The sequence below is a fragment of the Rutilus rutilus genome (genome assembly GCF_951802725.1).
Source record: "Rutilus rutilus genome assembly, chromosome: 14".
NCBI lineage: Eukaryota > Metazoa > Chordata > Actinopteri > Cypriniformes > Leuciscidae > Rutilus > Rutilus rutilus.
Window position 1 is genome coordinate 18267794 of NC_140219.1, and position 21797 is coordinate 18289590.

Below are 21797 nucleotides of genomic sequence, written 5' to 3' on the forward strand. Positions count from 1 at the left end.
AGTTAAAGACATTTTAATCAAACGGTAAAGCTGTTTTCAAAACAGTTAACCATTTAGTAAATCTACAATAAGGTGATAAATAATGCCACTAGTTATGTTTTGTATGTTGAGGTATCATCCCATACTGATCCTAAAGGAAAGTGCTCAAGGTGCCTACTATTGCCATCTTCTTCTTTTTTTTGTTATTGAAACTTTGAAAATTCTGTACTATATAAAATATACTGAAGAAGCCTGCAGCCTTTAGCTTTTGCGAAAACCAAATGGGGGGTTCAGCACCCTCAACCCTATAACAACCCCCCCCCCCCAATTCACACCCTGCCCATTTTGTACCTATGTTCAATCTCAGATAGAATGTGAGTTTAAACCTAAGCCGTCATCCTTTACCAGCCCATATAATGTCCTGGTGTTTTGTGTGCTCTCTGAAGCAGTCTTAGTCTGAGTGATGTACTGTGACTCGCTGTCTGGGATGGGTATAATATACTTTATGTACCACTATGTGTCAGTGATTGTTGCTTAATTCTCGCATACTCACTGTACTGTAGTACATGCTCTACAGTCGAAGGCTAATTATTCAATCAATTTTCAACAACCCACACTCTACATATTGACCTTTAGCACATAACTAGTCAACAGATTATCATGACATGATGATACCTTGTGCAGTTTATTGAAGAGTGATTGCTTTTTGAAGTTGGACTTACAATGTTCGGCAGGTAGAATCCATAGACTTACATTGAAAGACTGGAGCTATATCTAGAGACCATCAGAAACTATTTTTTTTTTGCCTTTGGCCAGTAAGCAATCACCCAGAACTCCCTAGCAACATCCTAGCAAACACATAGCAACATCCTGACAACCTAAACACTCTAGCAACTGCATAGCAATGCCCTGCCCTTTTTACATGTGCTAGTACCACACACATTTTATTCAGAAATGCTTATAAAACAACATTTTACAATTGTAGGATGGCATTAGACAATATGAAGAGTTTTTGTTTAACTTGTATACAGAGCTATTCTCACACATGGTGCCCACAAGTGTGTGTGTGTGTGTGTGTGTGTGTGTGTGTGTGTGTGTGTGTGTGTGTGTGTGTGTGTGTGTGTGTGTGTGTGTGTGTGTGTGTGTGTGTGTGTGTGTGATCATGTATGTAGTTTAACAATACTGACCTCCCACCTTTTGAAGTCTTGTACATGTATATTTATCGTATTATGTTCATCAGTTTGTATACTAGCATTGCTGTAGGTCTGACCGAGACTGGAGATTTATTATTCTCCAAACACATACAGTAAATACACACTCATGGAACCTTCCAACACAGGAATGTTTTGGCTTCTGTTGCAGTTATGTAAATATAAACAGTAGGACCTGCTCTTACCATAAATGTATAGGGAAGTGAGAGGTCGATTCTGCAGTCAGACTACAAATGAGTAGTGGCGCACATTCCTGAAGCTGTCATGATTCATTTGAATGGGGAAAAAGCAGGCCACAAACACACACACACACACACACACGCACACACACACACACACACACACACACACACACACACACACACACAATGTGTGCCAATGCCCATCACACACATAGATACACTTAGACAGTCTGTTATAATGTGTTGACATGAACACACACTCCCTTTGACACGTAGCCCAAACACACACACACACACACACACATGCAGTATGAAGCACAATATTTAAACCTACACACGGCTACACCTACCAAAGTACATAAATAGTGTTATATTATCCCACTTTGCACTTCACTGTGCCCAAACTAAGCTGTCAAAGTAAGTCTGAACCTTATCACAATCACCCTGGAGGTGTCCCCAGAGGCTAATAAAAGTTGTTTACAGGCAAATATACTTTGTGTTGGTGTACAGTGACAGTTCACTCCTGGAGGACTCTGCCAGTGTGTGTGTGTGTGTGTGTGTGTATATGACTGAGTCACAGGAGAGACTCTGATAGGCCCTCTGCCCATCTGTGCTTCCCCCACACTAGCACGGCAGTCACAGACACATTTAGATCCCTCCATCTGACCCAGTACACACTAACGGCCCCCTGGCTTCTTTACCAGCTGAATACATTATGGAGATTCGGGAGAGATCTCCCACCCACCCTTCGGATTGCAGAACATAATCGGCCGTGCCACCAATCGAACAGGCTAATGACAATCTGCTCGCACACTCATGTTCACAAATGATGGACACACTTTTAGATACAAACCCAGACAGAGATGTGTATAATCACACAAATCTTTTAAATAGTTCAGGCCATTCGTGACCATGTCTGATTATGGTTTTCAAAAATGGCTTCCTTGCATGACTCATGGAGTTTGTTTTTCCATTCAGTGCATTGCGTCACTTGTAATTCAGACTGCCACATACACAACTGTAGGGGGAATAATAATAAATATTATATATATCTTTAAGTAAAGTAAATTTATTTCGTAAATTGTGTTGAAAATATGAATTTTTTGATATATAAATTAAATATCCACTGAAACTTAATACATAGAAAAATCATGAATTATGTTCACCAAGGGGCAAATGGTTTTATGGCAAGATTTTTTGTGAAGCGGGGTAACATACATACATGGGAACATTCACCAGTTTCATGCTGAACACATAATGTACTCTCTTTAATATATAACTACAGTTCTAATGTTTGGGTGCGGTAAGATATATATCTTTTTTTAGAAGATTTACTTTGAGAATACTTTGCATTGAATTGATCAAAAGTGAAACTAAAAACATTTATAATGTTACCAAAGATTTCTATTTCAAATAAATGCTGTTATTTTTATCTTTCTATTTTTGAAAGAATCCTGAAAGAAAATGTATCATGGTTTACATTAACATATTAAGCAGCACAACTGTTTTCAACATTGATAATAATAAAAAATGTTTCTTGAGCAGATTTGTTAGATTGATTTCTAAGCGATCATGTGACACTGAAGACTGAAGTAATGATGCTGAAAATTCAGCTTTGTCATCACAGGAATAAATTACATTTTGAAATATATTCCAATAGAAAACAGCTATTTTAAACTGTAATAAAATGTCGCAATATATTTGATAAAGTGAATGCAGCCTTGGTGAGCATAAGAGACTTTGTTTCAAAACCATTTAAAATTTTTTACCAACCCCACATTTTTTAACAGTTGTGTATAAACAAGTGTACATGTCAACACTAAAGGACTGAAGAATCTAAATCAGATGTACACCTCATTGGGTAATAACTATGCTTGTATTTCCCAGAACAATTGACATTTCAGAATCTAAATCTTAACAACATCATTGTCAATAAAGCAACACAATAAGTCAAGTCACTCATTTGTCATTAGGTTTAGTTTATACTGTGGCAAATAATATAGGCAGTATAGAATATAATTGAAGCTGGTACTTTTTGGCAGCTTTACTCAGTGACGCACCTGATTGTAAACTGTTGACACACTTGGTTTATTCTTAGCTGCTTGGAGAGGCTGAAAATATCTTGAACGTCTCTTGGCGTGAAGTCAAATGGGACTGAAGAAGTGTGTTCTGAGGAAGAGATTGGTGGTTTTCGACCAGAGCTTTGAAAGCATTCAGAGAAAGAGGAAGACAGAGCAGCCCACAGTAGCCATGAAAGCCATATGATCCTGCCAAAGAGAACATGTTTTCCATGGTGAATTATGTCTCTGCATGTTTCCGGAGAGCAGTATCCACTGTGTCCACCATTAATCACCCGATCAGAGCCAATTACTTAGATCGGAAAGAGGAGCAGACAGACTGCACTGGGGCATTGCAACCCTGTAAACCTTTGAGCCTTGTGGAATATGAATATGAATATGAAATCTTTAATTAAACTGTAATTTCCTCTTCCTCGGAAACAACTTTCACTTAGGCCACGTGGGCTATTGCATAATTTTAGCCAATGAAATGGCTACTCAATCCATTGTTTTACATTCAGATACAATTACTGTATTATCGCGGCCACTTTTCATGATCCAATCGATTTATAATCGATAAAATCAAAATGGAGGATGTGTTATTGTGGTGGACAGCAGTTCATGTGGCTGGGTAAGAGTTAAGTCTTTCTCTGGTCCTGCAGAGGTGACGCGTGACAGGCGATGTGGTGCTGTTTCCCATCACTCCCCTTTCACTTAGAGAAAGCACACATATACACATACGGCACTTCACAGCACTGTCTGGAGCGAGATACAGAGTCCTGGGGAAAATATTCTTCATATCCCTGCCTGGTAGCTAGCGGCAGGCACCATGTTCACAGTTAACATCTCGTCTTCGTTGCCAATGGTAAAAGTCAATGTAGAGAGACGAGGTAGGACAAGCATCACCCTCATGAACAGGTACAGTGGGTCCAGGTAATGGTTTGAGTGAGCGAGTGACTGCTGGCATCTGATAACTGCTTTATCTTTTTGTGTACATGGGCGCCATGGATTGTATTGGTCATATCTTTCATTTGCTTTGGTACTATTTTAATGAAATATACATTTTAAATAAATTCCTAGTACTAATCTCCCATTGATCTTTTCCAAAATCAGCATATTCTGACTTGATTTAGAACAAAACTGTATTTTCTCCAAATCTAATAAGTGTTTGACCTTGGCATTAAAAGTAATTGCATTTAATTAATTAAATTAACAAAGTCATTTTCATATGCTTCTGTTTTCATTTATTTTAATACTTCTGATTATCATCAAGCTGATCTTAATGTTTAATCAACAAAGGATTTGATATCAGGGTGCCATTCAGAAATTAATTTAATTTAATTTAAAGTAGCAAACAGGACGTGGAATTGCAATAAAAAAAAAAAAAATTAAGAAGAATTAAGAATTAGAATTAATCAAAGGAAAAGCAATGTTTGTGAAGACAAAAAAAAGCACAAAGGTTTGAATGTGTATAGGCCTGACCAGGTCGGTAGAACAGTTCATTTCCCAGAACCTATTGTCTATGTTGAATATCTTTGAATTGCAATTAAATTCCTCATCCTGTCATTTCAATTCAACTTTCTGTGGAAATTCAACTTCTTGAAATAAAAAGGAACACATTTTTCAATTCTTAATTATGTACAACCCTTTTTGGAATATCTACAGAGTTTTAACAGCTTAATCAACCACAATTGTTAAGCATACATGTTCAAAATGAGTGTGTGTGAGCTTTTGCAATTTGTCACTTAGAGCAAGATAGACTGCAAAAGAGAGGAACTAATAAATAATGTTGTGTACAAGACACCCATTAGAGCGACAGAAAACAGGGAACTGTTGTCCAGGTCATGGTTTTACTGTGTGTCATGTAATAAACAGAGGATAAAAAGGTGATTAAAAAAAACTGTTTACCACTTGCATCATATTTATGGACATAAGGTTCTCAGTAAATTGATTCACACTCCAGTACACCAGTAGATCACACAAAGAACACCGCAGTCTGTTCGTGTAATTACGTGTTTCATATATGGACCAAACACTTAGCACAACTTGTCCGGTCACATAAAAGTGCTGTTTTCAGCATCATAAAGCTGCACCATGGGCAGTCGAGATGGAATGGCTCATGTCGAGAGCTAGCCGAGCTCTGCAGAATTCTGAGAAACATGCGTACTACAAATGTTGATGTGTGTTGCATTTTTGGGAACTGGTTATGGTGTGTTATTCTGCAGTACATTCGGAAAGGGTTTTTGACAGCCCCTGAATGTAGTCGAGTCTCGCTGGTGTGCCAGCTCTGGGCAGTCTGGAATGCCTCTCTGCCTGCAGATGAATCACGGCTGCTAAAAAAGTGCCGCAGTCCTGCACAAGGCAGGAATGAGCTCAATGTGTGAATGCGTTTTGTGCCTGTGTGGGAAAGTGTGTTAGTTATCGGTGTGTATGTGTTAGCGCTCATTTCTGGAACAGATCTGGAACATTTGTTGTTTAGCTTTGTTGTGGATGAAAGTTTGCCAGTCTCCTCTAGTCGTGACTAGAGCGTTGTGTTTTCTCATGGATCTGTTCTTCTCGATTTCTTCTCTCTGTAAATGACAGGAGGAAGACGAAATGCAAAATAATAATTTACCTTCTTGCTAGACTGAAACATTATTACTGTTCCTTAACCCTATGAATTCTCTTTTTTTCTTGCAGTCTGGGACGAATGAAACCCATCCCACTCTTAAATGTCTTAATGTGTTTTTTTCCACTATATATATATATATGTAAAAAAATTATTAATTTTTTTTTTTTTTTTTTTTTTACGTCCCCTCCCTGCTGCTGTGGTGATCCGAGTCCATACTGATTCTTGACACTGTGGTTCTGCTTGGCAGGGAGCCGCGGAAGATCCTACTGCACAAGGGTTCCACAGGTTTGGGATTCAACATTGTGGGCGGGGAGGACGGAGAAGGCATCTTCGTGTCTTTCATCTTGGCAGGAGGGCCAGCCGACCTGAGCGGAGAGCTGAGGAGAGGAGACCGCATCCTTTCGGTCAGTAACTGTCTGTGACACTCAAGTAGAAATAGTAAGGATTAAAGGGTTAGTTCACCCAAAAATGAAAATTCTGTCAGTAATTACTCACCCTCATGTTGTTCCAACCCCGTAAGACCTTCGTTCATCTTCGGAACACAAATTAAGATATGTTTTGTTAAATCTGATAGCTGGATCACTCCTCCATAGGCTTCTAAGACACTATAACTTGCTGGCCCAGAAAATGTATTAAAGAGATCGTTAATATAGTCCAAGTGACTCCAGTGGCTCAATCTTAAGTTTATAAAGCGACGAGAATACTTTTTGTGCGCAAAAAAACACAAAAATAACGACTTTATTCCACTATTCATTTCCTTCTCTCTGGGCCTCGAGTTTTTTCATGTGGTGTTTTTGCGCAGCACGTCTGTGTTGCACGTCACCACGTAGGCTCACTATTGGCTGACGCTGGTCATGTGTGTGATACGTGGTGACGTGCAACACAGACGCGCTGCGCTATTACACTACGTAAACTAACTCTAGGCCCAGAGAGAAGGAAATGAATAGTGGAATAAAGTCGTTATTTTTGTGTTTTTTTGCGCACAAAAAGTATTCTCGTCGCTTTATAAACTTAAGATTGAGCCACTGGAGTCACTTGGACTATATTAACGATCTCTTTAATACATTTTCTGGGCCAGCAAGTTATAGTGTCTTAGAAGCCTATGGAGGAGTGAGCCAGCTCTCAGATTTAATCAAAAATATCTTAATTTGTGTTCCGAAGATGAACGAAGGTCTTACGGGGTTGGAACAACATGAGGGTGAGTAATTACTGACAAAATTTTAATTTTTGGGTGAACTAACCCTTTAACAGCATTAAAATATATACTACCATTCAAAAGTTTGGAGTCAGTAATATTTAATACTTTTTTTTGTTTTTGAAAGAAGTCTTATGCTCACATAGGCGGTATTTATAAATACAGTAAAAAAAAGAATAATATTTTGACATATTACAATTTAAAATAATTGTATTTTAATGTATTTGAATATATATATATTTTTAATGTAATGTATTCCTGTTATGTCAAAGCTGAATGTTCAGCATCATTAGTCCAGATTTCAGTGTAACATGATCCTTCAGAAATCATTCTAATATGGTGATTTTCTCATTAAATATTTTAATATTTTTGTGAATACCAATTTTTTTTTTTTTCAGGATTAATAGAAAGTTTAAAAGAACTGCATTTATTTGAAATAGAAATCTTTTGTAACATTATAAATGTCTTTACTGTCACTTTCGAGCAATATAATGCATCCTTGAATAAAATTCGGTAGTGTATATTAGATGGAATGGAAGAGGAATGGAATTTTTCATGATTTCTAATACAGTCTCTCTAAATTGGCATGAAGTCTTAGAGCTAATATTGCATCATGTGATTTGCATGAGTGTGTGGCGTGTGGGGGTTGTTTCTTTAATCTGTTACCATGGTATTGTCCCAGGTGAATGGTGTAAACCTGCGCAATGCTACCCATGAGCAGGCTGCTGCTGCACTGAAGAGGGCTGGACAGACGGTGACCATCATTGCCCAGTACAGACCAGAAGGTAGAGTGGCTCTTTTCATGATGTTTGTCACTGCAAAATAAATTGTGCTCCTTATAGGACAATGAATGAGATTAACAATGAGAATAGATTTGAGTTTATTCATGCAAGTTAGCTTTTTTGTAGGGTCTTATTTATTTAAGAGCAATAAATTAATTAATTAAAATAGATCAAAACTGTGTTTCTAAGAATAGATCACTATTATGTGGGATTATTGCATCAAGACCCCAACTGCTCTTGCTTTCTTCACACATCCATGTGTTGTGCCTGTTGTGTCTTGCCTGTTTGTGTAATCACTTCATCACAGTGGCATACAGTAGGCTACTACTGTATATTCCTTTTGGTGAACTTAGCCTCACCTAGTTTTATGAGAAAGAATCCTTATTTGCAAATGAGGACATTGTGACTGATAGTTGTAGCTTTTGTTGAATTGAGGTGGGCAGACATTCATTTTTGACTTACTATGCTAAGTAAAGCCTTCAATAATAATAAAGCTATAGGCTATTAAAAACTATGCATGGAGAAGCTGTCTCAGTCTGACTGCATCTGTAGTTTTACAGAATTTGTAGTTTAAAGAATATTGAACCGGTTCACAATGCCAGTGTCAACAATTAACTGCTGCAAATGATAGTTAGGTACTATAAGGATTTTTATTAGATGAATCATGGCTGCAACAAACTGAACTGGGACTTATGAAATTACAATAAACTTCTTTATTTGCGGAACTAATTGGAAAGGGGTCTAAATGTGGCTTGATCGGAACGTTTATATCATTTAATGTGCTTCACCGTGTGTCAAGCACCATTCGATGGCGTTATAGAATCACTTAATCCGGTTCTTTGAAGCGAACTGTTCAAAAGAACCGATTCGCATAAATGAGTCTGTCTTCCAAACAAAAGTTCACTCGTGAATGAAAGCACTGGGATGAAATTGTGCCAGAAGTGGGAGGGATCAACCTGAGAGGAAAAAAGGGGGGAAAGAACTAAATGGACTAAAAACCACGGAGTGGAGGAAGCGCTTGACTTTACTGTTTGAAAGCTTATTTTTGGCTCAGGGTTAGCTTTCATCTGCTGGATCACTATGAAAGTCTGTCTGACGGGAGATATGGAATAAGCGCGCGTTGGTCGCGTGAGCGGGGCGGATTGAAACCCCGCGTCTCGAGCGCGAATGAGACTCAGTTTTAAAGAAGAAGGTGCCGCTGTAGGAATGGGAGGAGCAAAGCGCAGGACAGACCGAAACATTTTCACTAAACTCTTTAACGTTACTATTTATTTACATTTCGTGTCGATTTGAAACAAAAGAAAACGGCATTTTCCTCCTTGCGCTACTGTGAAGCATTCTTTTTAGTTTGACTTGTTTTGTTTTGTTTTTTTCTTACCTAAAATGTTTTTTCGAGTGAGTTGGACAACGAGAGGTTGAACTGAACACAGCGCTTTAGCCGCCGCCGCCGCCGGGTAAGATCACCTCAACTCATATTCATAAAGCATTAACTGGAAAGAGCTGTGTAAAGTAGGCGAAAACTATCAATGGGATGTAAATCTACGTTAAATTGCCTATATAACTGCTTTATATCCTTTAGTATGCGTTGCTGAAAAGGAAAGCGTCGGTGTCCACGATGGATTTCTGTTAGCTCGAGTTGCATGTTCAACCCTTGTGTATTACGTTGAAAGATTAATCATGAAAACCATTTAAACAACTTATTAAGTTGCTCAGCCGTTGGGCTGACGTCATGAATATTGTTTCTAATCTTGTGTGTTTTGTCAATGACTGCTTGTGTTGCTGCGCGACACAGGTAACGTTAAACTTGTTTGCTCGAGGATTTCGTGAGAAATGTTTTTATATTGAAGCTGTAAACACGACAAAACACAGCAGCATGATATTCAGTGCTTCATATTGACATTACCATAAGCAAAATGGTATTTTTATTTTGTATGAAGGGTAGGGTAGTTCACCTTTGACCTGAACTTCAGTTCTGTCAAAATTATCCGGGATATTTTGCACTTTGAGGCCTGACGCTTCGACGTCATGTTTGTTTAATGCTTTATTATATGGAGCTTCCTTCAGAGCTCAGGACAGGTGCTGGGAAGGGCTCATTCAGGAAGCCAGTTTGCTTAAACAATCTTAAACATTACTGTCATTTTGTCGTTCAGTGGAAACTACAACAGGATAACTTTGTGAAATAGTTTCTTTTAATTAATATTGAATGTGTTGCTGCTTCTGCTAATGATTTGACAAATGTCAAATGATTTCCCTGGACCAAGAATATCATGAGTCAGTGTCAAAGATGGTGTTAACTAGCTGGGAACACTAAACGGAAGACGTGGACACATTTGACTGGCACAGAGAGGATAGGAAATCAATTATTGTCATTGACAAGATTTGTAGTGCACTAACAGTTATTTTAACTTGTAAAATGTAGTATGTCAGTGCATAGTTCATTCTTTGGTGTCTATGTGAGCAATGACAGGAATGTTGCAGTGCAAGTTATCTGTTTCGGCATGCTCTCCTCCATATTCCTCCTTAGTCAGACACTCCTGAAGTATAAATGGACTGCCTCTCCCTCCCAAGGGCCCTTACGTCTACATAGAAATAGAAGTGACACATTAATTTGTGCCAGAATAGCTCATTGAATTAAGTGGGAACCAGCACTATGAGAGACATTATGGATTCTTACTTGAGTGTGTGTGTGTGTGTGTGTGTGTGTGTGTGTGTGTGTGTGTGTGTGTGTGTGTGTGTGTGTGTGTGTGTGTGTGTGTGTGTGTGTGTGTGTAAGAAAGAGACAGTCTAGTTGTAGACTGGCTTCTGTTAAAATTTGAACTCCTCATGTCATACATTAACTTGGAGGGCAGTGATTGAACTTGAACTGTGAAGTGTTTGTGTCCAGCATGGAGAAATGTTCACAACACATTCTTTTATTTGTTCTTGCATTCCACATTTACAACTAAATGGCATGTTATATATTTTATTAAAAGGAATATCTATATATTCCAAATGCGTATTATTGGTCTTATTGTGAACAATGTTTAATTTTTGTCTTTTTTTTTTAATGTATTTTTCGTCAATTTCAAAACATGATCTTACAATATTTTTCGTGTAGATGCTCATGTGGTCGAATGTGGAGCACAACAGGAGTTATACATTCTGACAACAAGCATAAGACTTAGTGAATTCGCGTCTTTTCGTGCAGATATAGGTTGTAATATGTTGCATAAATATCTGATATATATATATATATATAGACAAGATTTTCATTTCGGTGCATCTCTATAGAAGACATAGCTATTAATATACATGGCTTATAATAAACAACCAGTTAATCATCACTTATTTTGAATGGAGAGGTGTGCTGATACTTTTCTAAGAGATTAGATGTTCAGAACACCCTAGCGACCGCATATCAATGTACTCAATGAACACTCAGAGCATCTTAGCAACCGCAGTGTTTGTGATTTAGCTGTTATAGGTCCATGTAAAAAAAAAAAAACGACAAAAAAAACAAACATTAGAGAATACTTTGGTTAAAAAAAAAATCTGGACACCAAAATAAGGAAAAAATCCCAAAAAAAGGCACTCAGCCTCCCATTCTGTGAAACATTTGCAACATTTACGCTCGCAGTAACTTTTTTTTTTTTTTAAATGTTTTTGGCCCGATAAAATAAATGTTTCAGGAGACTGTTTACTTCTTTTTTTGGACAAATTTTAATATAAGTCCATAGTTGTATTTTTCTGTTTTTTAGGAATGTACAGTATATCTGTGCCATATTGACTACTGGCTGATATTATATTTTTATTTATGAGTATTATGAGTATTGGCTGTATATCAACTGATAGTAAATGTTTAGTTGTGCATGTGTTTTTCTCCATATTTTTACATTTAGATTACCTTTGCTGTCATCTAACTAACACTCACTTAAAGGTCGGGTGGATATTTTTCGGAGTGGCTTGCAAAAGCGAGCTAGTTTTGAAAGTATAAGATCCCACCCTCCCTTCAGATCGCTCTACAAACATAGCCATGTCTCCTCCAAAACACATGAACGCACACAGCCAGAGCAAACAAAAGCGTCATGAGAGACGGCGTTAAACTACCTCATGTCTCAAAGCACATAACATTACAATAATAATGAACATAAACAAGTTAATTTTGGCGTTGATAGTGTTGCCATTGAAACGCATAAATTCGAGTCACAAACCGCTCTGAGTATAACATCACATGTTTCCATCTCTTCCAAATTACGGTAGTTATGGTGTGAACGCAGCATAAGCTCGTTGTTTTGGTTCAGGGGGAACTGTAAAAGGTGGTGGCTGCTGTTTGTTTGTGGTGCTCTGTAACCGACGTCTGTCTAACTCTGCATAGCATGAAACGCGCTGGTGACATGTGACGTCTGCGTGAGCGGGTGTGCAGAGGTATGAAAATGCATACTTTGACAGGCAGGTAGGACATAGGACATCGGACCTAATGCTACGCCTTCCAGAGATGATATACATAGCCTACTTGTAAATACATTTAGACCACTTAACTTAGTGAGTGCTATCAGGATGTGCAGAGACTTTCAACCAGCATAACAAACCCTGCCTTTGAAGTTAATATAAAAAAAAAGATGATTTGCTAACACTATTAAGTAATCTTATACAAATTACAAAATTAATAGGCCCTATGCATTTTTTATATTGTAAATTATTATAGTAAAGATAATTTTCTGCTATGAATCATGACATGGCTCATTAAATAAAAAAATGGAGTAAATAAATTCTGTTGATGGCACTAACCTGCATGCCTGTTGAGAGCGCTGTGCTAACCATAACCTAGCCCCTATGCATGCGTTCACGTTGAAAGCACATGGCTGCAATATTATATAACTGCACTGACAAAGAGGCAGGCTGCAGCCAATCCCCACTCCCCAAAAATGAAAGCCCTGCACATAATGAAGGGAAGTGAGGCAGAGCTGCCCCAGATTCTCCCCAGGTCTTAAGTTGACGGGTCACACTTAACAAAGACTTTGCGCTTTAGCATTAGCCTTTGTATGTTGGGAACTGTGTGTCTAACAGGCTGAGAGAGGACCCAGTTGTCTGTGTCGTTAGTCATATCTGTGTATTGTATTACCCGTAGAGAGTCTCTGAATTACTCTCTGCTTTATTCTGTATAAGGATGTCTTCTGATGTCTGTTATTAGCATACTAACCTTTATATCGCAGACTTTATCTCAAGGTTCTTTCGGATGTGGTACATTTTGCTTCTTTTTTTTGTTTTACTATAATTGTTTTTTCAACGAGTTTTTCTAGCTGTTTCCTCCCACCTCTCCATTGAGGTGTTCCCCTGGTTACAGGCCGGTGGTGTCAAGTTACTTTACCTTGCCTTGTCATTCCAGCAGGTTGTTAACCCGTTTGTGACAGACAGGGCGTTTACAGAAGAGCTCCCTGCAGGCGCGGTTTCTGCTGACATTGAAGTCCAAGTTTCGGCTTTATATTGAGCTTTAGACTTAATATAGGTTTAGAGTTACTGCTGTTATGAGTTTTCAAGTTCTCATGTTCTCATGAAATTGAAATTCCTGCCTCAGGTTCTGTTTTTTTTGGAAGGTCGACTTTTGATTCTCGTATACACGGTTATGGAGCAAGTTGAAAATCATAAAGTCTTTGTTATGGATGATCTATATTAGACTTACAAGGTAAATTCCAGTGCTTAAGAAAACAATAGTCTTTCCTTGGCTATGTTATTCTTGTTTGCCCATGCATTTCGCTGTTTACATGTCCGTGTGATTCAGTTGCTAAGCTTGTGAGTTGCCCGACCACACTGCAGCTGAGGTGTGCACGTTTAATTAAAAGGCCTCCGTACAATCAGCCATCATGCTTCAGTGCTGCTTCAGAAACGAAAGCCTTGTTCACTATGAAAAATGATTACAGTCCGACGTTTGTTGGAGGTTTTCATTCCGTTATACTGAATAGTGCATGTTCTACTTAATTAATATGCATAATTAATTATCTGGCAGGAGATATTAGCGTATAGCTCATGCAGATACATGATTAATATCCATCTGTTCTCTGGGTCATTAATCAGTTCTCAATAAGCTGCTGAGCTTTCCTTCTCTGGCCTGCTCTACAAGCACTTCCACTCATAAAACCTGGAGCAAAGCCCGGAATATCACTGTAAATATAGGTGTTGCTGATGGATTGTGTGCCTTGTCTCTTTTCAGAATACAGTCGATTTGAGTCCAAGATCCACGACTTGAGGGAGCAAATGATGAACAGCAGCATGAGCTCTGGCTCCGGCTCCCTCCGCACCAGTGAGAAACGCTCCCTCTACGTCAGGTATCTTCTTCATCCTCTGATTCCTTCATTCAGTTGTACTGATAATATTCATTATACATATATATTTGACAATATTGATTGATAATATAAAGTGCTTATTCAATCAGAGGAACCTTCATTTTGATCAAACAGGCATAGTAGCCAATTAGATTCAAAATGTTTGGTGTAAAAAAGTAAAATTCTAGTTCAAATAATTGAGACATGTTTGAACTTGAGTATCAGCTGTCTTGCATTTAATTCCAATAATGCACCATTTCTTTCTAAAAAGTGTTTATTTATACATTATACATTTGTCATCACCACATGCATTTTGTTTGCAGTGAGACTTAAGCAGTGAAAAGAAGTGAAATCTTTTCTGTAGTACAATGTCTTATAATATTATTGTTAGGGATACATCATGCGCCAATAGGAAAATTTGGGCCGATACATTATCCAATTATTCTTTATACTTGAAAGCCGACAACCGACATATTGGTCGATAAATCAAAATTAATATAATTTTTGAGAGCCTGCTTACAAAATCAAAAGTCTTATCATTAAAAGCCATGTCCCAAGCACTTCAATATAAATCAAATATATACAGTACTGTAGCCTAGTTTGAACCAGTGTAAGTTTTAAAATTAATTTATACTCCTATGGCCAACTTTCTTTATCCCAATCAAAGCACTCACCGCGCTCTCCCAGCTAATTAGGTGCTTAAGCCTATATATCAGTATGAAAAGGCAAAAAACGTCTGCACTCTAAAAATGTTTTTATTAGTATCACGCAGGAGATTAAATTAAATAGATCTTTGCCTTCGTCAATGCCGAAACGTTTGTATTTTTTATCTCCTGCCTTTATCAAAAAAAATTAATGTAATAGCCTAAGCATATAATAAAATGATTATAATTAAACCATATTATTGATGAAAATGATAGGCTTGCAAGAAAAATAAAAGTGCTTTTTATTATTAATAATGCATCAATGTTTTTGAAAAATAAACATCTAAAATTAATATGACTGTTTTAAATAACAGCATCGCTGTTTGAGCTACGTGAGCTGAAGCTGATGAACTGAATAAACACCGGGAAACTGAAGTGCTTTGTTAGCGGGGGGTTAATTAACTCGACCAAATGCATGCTATATAAGATTAATCATATATTTATACAACATAAACATAATATTACAACTTATATCTGTACAAAATGACCCGAATGCGAACTTGAACTAATTATTTGCTAATCAGAATGGTAACTTCAGTTTTGTGTGCTTTCAAGAATTCACGTTTTATTACAATAGTGTTCTCTTTATAATGTTATGTGTAAGATGATGAATATAATATGACAGCCCCAATCATAGTTATTAATGTCGTGCGTTGCCATTTGAGCTGCATGCACTGAAGCTAAAGATGATCACTGATGCGCTTTACTACCTTTACTACTACCTGTGCTTTACTATGTTAATACTCCTATATGAGATAAATCAGATGTACACTACTGTGCAAAAGTCTTAGGCATGTTAATATCCCCCCCACACACACACACACAAAAAAAATGGTTTTAAGTCAGTTATTTATATATTTTGCTGTAGTGTGTTAGTAGGAAATATCAGTTTACATTTCCAAACATTCTTTTTGCCAGTAATTGTAATAATCCAGTGAGATTTGTGTATGCAGACTAAATCCAGAAGAACTGCGGGAACGTCTCCAAGATGCTTGAAGAAACCTGAAAAACTATGTGCAAGTGTACCTGGACAAAAGCCGTTTTAAACGCAAAGGGTCGTTACACCATATATTGATTTGAATTCGTTAATAGAAGTTAAATCATAAATAAATTCAATTTGTGATTTTTTTTAAAAGCATTCTCACTTTACAGCATTTTAACACAAGTGTCAGTACTTTTGACAGTACTGTAGCTTTGCAGGAAGGTTTCTTCAAGCATCTTGGAGACGTTCCCGCAGTTCTTCTGGATTTAGTCTCAGTTTTTTCTGTTTCTTCATGTAATCACAGACGGACTCGATGATGGTGAGATCAGATCATACCGGCTGTTGTCAGACTCCTTGTGCATACACAAATCTCACTAGATTATTACAATTAATGGCAAAAAGAATGTTTGGAAATGTAAACTGATATTTCCTACTGACACACTACAGCATATTAGTATTAGTATCAGCAATACTACAGATATTAACATGCCTAAGACTTTTGCACAGTACTGTATATATACACAGAATAAACATAATGTTACAACAATTGCACAAACAAAAAGGCTGCGAATGCACAAGCGAACTTGACTGTGCTAGTCATGGAGGTGTAACTCCATCGTGGATGCGCTTTTCCCTATGCGCTAAAACACAGGCGTACAAAGAGTTCACAACATTCTTTTACAGTAGTGTTATCATTATAATTTTATGTAGCCTATATGACAGACTTCCGCTGCACATGTTGCACTTAACTGTATTTTCCTTTTTGAAGTGATTCCAATCATTCTTCAAGCAATTTAAAACCATCATGGCGGACAGCACACATCTGAAATGTCTCAGCTTAAGGAATAATCCATTATTTAATAGACTTTAAGAAATCGGCCAAATGTTCTTATCAGGTCGATAACAATAACATTAGAAATGAACATATATCAGCTGATAGCAATATGGTGGCTGATATATCGTGCATCCCTAATTATTGATAACCGTCGGAAATATTTTTATAGATAATTCTACCCTAAATAGTTTTACCAGTGTTTCCAACCAGTTTAAATGAAGAGAAGTGCTTGCTCTGCTGTTTTGATGCATGGTTATCATAAATTATTAATTTAATATTTATATTTTAAATGTATCCATATGTTTCCTCCAAATTTGTTGTAGGTAATTTGTTCTATATGCATAGCTGTTTATTGTTTGCATTCAGACAGTGTGGGAAAAGCCAGGGACACACCAAGGTCCACACTGTTGACTCTAGTCGGACGCTAACAGGTTTATTTTTGGCCGATTCAACATGTATAATCGGCACATTTTCAAAAGAAAGGGTAGCAGTCTAGTTATGAGCGTATTAAATATATAATCTGCCTAATGAATGTGTGGCCTGCTGCTGATGGTAGCTTGCACCTAAAGTGAGCTGTGCTTAATGAAGCGTTCAGCTGCTCTGGGTTCATGAGTCAGCTGACCACACGTGTTAATGGTAGGTGTGAGATCTCAAGGCATTTTCACATTCCTGTGAATGTAGTAATGATGTTACAGGCATGTCAGTCAGCACTTATCCCACCCTGTACGGCTTTATCCTGATGTTGTCCTCTATTTTGCTGTGCAGCAAACTATGTGTGCACGTCTCAGTGGGCTTATAATTAGTATTTCCTAGGAGAGAGGTATGTTGAGAAACAGGAAGGCCCGCTCCACTGGTTTTTCTCCTTTCATTTGGATTTACCTGTCTGACAAGGTAAAGACATTCAGCTTTAAACACAATGCCTGACTGTGTTTCTGTACTCAACGTCATCTGCCATCTGGTTTCCCTCTCATGATGATACTGGGATCCTCTATCACTATTGTGGCCTTGAGTGCTTAACCACAGGTTGATCTAGGGGGACTGACTGCGAAGGGCATAGCAAGCAACAATATGAACAATAATGACAATTATTACTTTTATTCAGCAAGATTTATCAAAAGAGACCGTAAAGACACTTACGTTACAAAATATTTTTATTTAAAATAAATAGTTCTTTTGTGCTCTTTGTTCTATGCATCAAAGAATCCTGAAAAAAGTATCATGATTTCCACAAAAATATGAAATGGCACAACTGGTTTCAACATTGATAATAATAAGAAATATTTATTGAGCAGCAAATCAGTATATTAGAATGATTTCTGGTGGATCATTTGGCATTGAAGACTGGAGTAATGATGCTGAAAATTCAGCTTTTCATCACAGGAATAAATTAAAATAGAGGAGAAGACAGTAATTTAATTGTTATTAAAATGTCACAATATTACCATTTTAGCTGTATTTTTTAACACATAGCCTAAATGCAACTTTGTACCGACCCGAAACCTTTGAACAGTACTATAAATGTTAAAAATAAACAAATTAAAAAATATATAAATAATCTTGCAAATTATTTCTCAAATGGTTGCTATGTCTTTGGTAAGAAGTGTACTGTAAGTTGCTTTCAATGAGGAAGAATCTGCTCAACAAATTTAAACAAAAAAGGTGCAGTTGTTCAGTGATGTATGTGTATCCCCACACCCACCCTTTACTCAAACACAACTGATGTTTGACAATGAAGTCTGAACATCCACTCCTCTAGCACACTGTTGATGTACGACTTGTTTCACTTGATTTTCCCAGGGCTCTTTTTGACTACGACAGGACCAGGGACAGTTGCCTCCCTAGCCAGGGCCTGAGTTTCTCCTATGGGGACATCCTGCATGTCATCAATGCCTCCGATGATGAGTGGTGGCAGGCACGGCTGGTTACACCCCATGGGGAGAGTGAGCAAATTGGGGTCATACCAAGCAAGAAAAGGTACAGTACTGCCAACAAGCCAAGATACAATTACAACATTGCCCCTGTAGTAATGGACTGTGATCACTGCCAATCACACATTTTTATTTTTTGATCCACAGGGTGGAAAAGAAAGAACGTGCACGATTAAAAACAGTCAAGTTCCATGCAAGGACGGGCATGATTGAGTCCAACAGGGTGAGTGAATCGTCGTCGTCCTCCCCCTGTGAAGGAGTCGTGGGAGCTGCCCCACTTCCCCTGAGTGTGGGAATTGGTGGCTTCTCACAGTATCCTGGAGGCTCCTGTTACTGAGCATCTAATTTCTCACAGTGACACACAAACAAAAGCATACAAATACAAACTTGTACTGTGCCATTATAATCAGCTGTGATGGTTAGATCAATGCTCCTCAATCCTGGTCCTGGAGACTCCCCAACACTTTACATTTCTGGTGTTTCCCTCACCACACACCTGATTCTATTGCTCTGCTCATTAGTAGAGTACTCCCATGACCTGATTTGGCTGTTGGGGACCCTCCAGACCCAAGACTGAGAAACACTTTTATGTTTAGATTCCCACTCTTTTCTTTGTAACCTAAAGGGATAGTTCACCCAAAAATGACAATTGTCATTTATTTACCTTCATGTTGTCCAAACCTGTATGATTTTCTTTCTTTCATGAAACACAAAAGGAGATGTTTGGCAGAATGAACGACATACGGGTGAGTAAATGACCAAATTTTAATTTTTGGGTGAACTGAACTTTTGAGGGTGAAGTGTGTAATGGACTGGTCGGGATGCTCAAACAAACTATGTTTTGAACGTGCACAATGTTGCACCAACGGCGTACTTGTACACTACCGGTCAAACGTTTGGGGTCAGTAAGATAATTAAAGACAGTAAAGATATTTATAATGTTACAAAATATTTCTATTTCAAATAAATGTTGTTTTTTTAACTTTATATCCATCAAGAATAAAAAAAAAAAATAATGTATCACCATTTCCACAAAACTATTATGCAGCACAACTGTTTTCAACATTGATAATAATACAAAATGTTTCCTGAGCACCAAATCTGCATATTAAAAACATAAAACAGTTTTTCTGACCCCAAATGTTTGAATGGTAGTTTAGTTGACTGCACATTAAACAGTGAGGCAAAAACGTGTTTTTACAAAAGTATTTTAAAATTACACACTTCACTTTTACATTTTTTCTTTTCTTTTTTATCAACACCCATGATTTTATGCTGCAATTAGTGATGCACCGATCATGATTTTTCATGGCCAGTTCCTTCTTTTTTTTTTTTATAAGCAAATGTATTTGTTGTATATCTGTAGCCATTTGAAATTAGAGGCAACCACTGCATTTTAATCTCGATCCAAACAAAGAGGCTACACACATGTAGCATGAGCAGTTGTTTTTGAGTGATTTGAATTAGATTGTATCATTTCAAGATTTAAAGCAAAACCAGTATGGTCTGACTTTAGATTTGTGAAATTATGCTACATAAGACACCTACTGAAAACAAAAACAGTAGACGGACGGAATGAAAATGCAAATTCACTCTCTGACAGTAGGTGGCGCTTATGGAACAGCAGCAGTTTCTTTGGGTACCGCTGAACACAAAGCAGTGCTGCACTTATATACGCTACTTTATACGGAGGTAGAGGAAAAGAAAATGCCATCGAAACTTTTCTGAAGACAGTCAGTTCCCTTCAGAGATACATTCATATAACCCCCCACCCCCAATTCTATATTTATATTTTTGTTCCTATATTTTGAGTATTGTGAACCGTGAGCTTGCTGTGCCTGGTACAGTGTTTGTTCTGTTGACGTGTCTCTGTTCTCTTCTTTGCATCCGTCTTCAGCGTGTCCCGTCTCTGGCCTGTGTTAACGTCCTTTTTGCATTCTGCTTAATATTTCCACACGAATTACATTTTCAGAAATGATTACATTGCAGTTTGTGTGCAAGTCCAGAATAGAGATCGGCCGAAATAAAACTAAAAACCACCCAGTTCCAATTTATGGCCATTCGACTGGTGCATCTCTAGCTGCAATTTGAAGAAGATATTTCACATCTCTTTTATTGTTCAATTGCGTATTCCCTTTCACATTCAGAGTTAAATGTAACTTTTTTTCTGAATGTAGCTTTGCATCCAAGTTACGTTTACATTCATTATCCCCACTTACATTGTTTGTGCAATCACACGTTGTCTTTGGTTTTATTTTTGCATGTGTGTTGTGAATTACATTGAAACCCATTCTGTTTTTTGTGTTTGTTTCATTCCTCATCCCCATTCCCCACCATCGGCTCATCTCCACGCAGCCAGTCAAAGTGAAACGCAAAAAAAGCTTCAACCTATCACGCAAGTTCCCGTTTTACAAGAGCAAGGAGAATATAGTGCAGGAGTTGGTGGAGACCGAACGTGAGTATGAGCGTGTGACAAGGGCTCTGATGCTGTCCTTCATGCTTCATCCTGTCACTGTCACTCACCCTGGAGATGGCTTCTGATTGGCCCTTGACCTTTCTGTGAGAAAACAGAGCCAATCAGGGCCTCTCTGGCCTTTGTCTTGCTCTGAGGGGGACCTCAGCACTTCTCACAGGTGTGAGGCTGCACTAACACTCAAATGCTGTGCTCAAACATCAATCTGTGTCAGAGCTGTTTAGAACTGCTCCCTTCAGCATTTGGACTTAAAACGTTGTTACCGATGACTCTGCATGGAAATCCCCTGTACTTAAAATACAATCGGACAACCCAGATTTTTCAGTGCACAGCAAGGTGATGTTAGTATTCCTTCATCCCTCGAGAGTGCAAAATCTCTCTTCTACTAGCCTCTCACTAACCTCTTTCTTCTTCCTTTCTGCTCTCTCTCTTTGTTCTTGCTTTCACCTGTCGGGACGCTCAGGACTTCCCAGGGTTAAGCGATGACTTTTATGGATCAAAGAGTTTGAGTAAGTGTGTGGTTCCTTTTGTCAAGCAGCTGTTCCCTAAGCTAACTGAA

General features: G+C 37.9%; 1 protein-coding gene across 13 annotated transcripts in view; it reads left to right on the forward strand.

Moving 5' to 3' along the window:
* Positions 1–21797, forward strand: part of dlg3 (discs, large homolog 3) — a 94812-nt gene that overhangs the window by 65444 nt on the left and 7571 nt on the right. For 5 of the 13 annotated variants that reach the window (XM_084429647.1, XM_084429651.1, XM_084429656.1 and 2 more), the window contains 6 exons: positions 6288–6444; positions 7918–8020; positions 14205–14319; positions 18635–18811; positions 18913–18988; positions 21121–21220. In XM_084429647.1, the coding sequence (XP_084285773.1) occupies positions 6288–6444; positions 7918–8020; positions 14205–14319; positions 18635–18811; positions 18913–18988; positions 21121–21220 (728 nt within the window). Of the gene's footprint in view, positions 1–4141; positions 4348–6287; positions 6445–7917; positions 8021–14204; positions 14320–18634; positions 18812–18912; positions 18989–19481; positions 19512–21120; positions 21221–21701; positions 21748–21797 lie in introns of those variants that run through there. The other 8 variants (XM_084429657.1, XM_084429646.1, XM_084429655.1 and 5 more) reach the window with 4 other exon arrangements.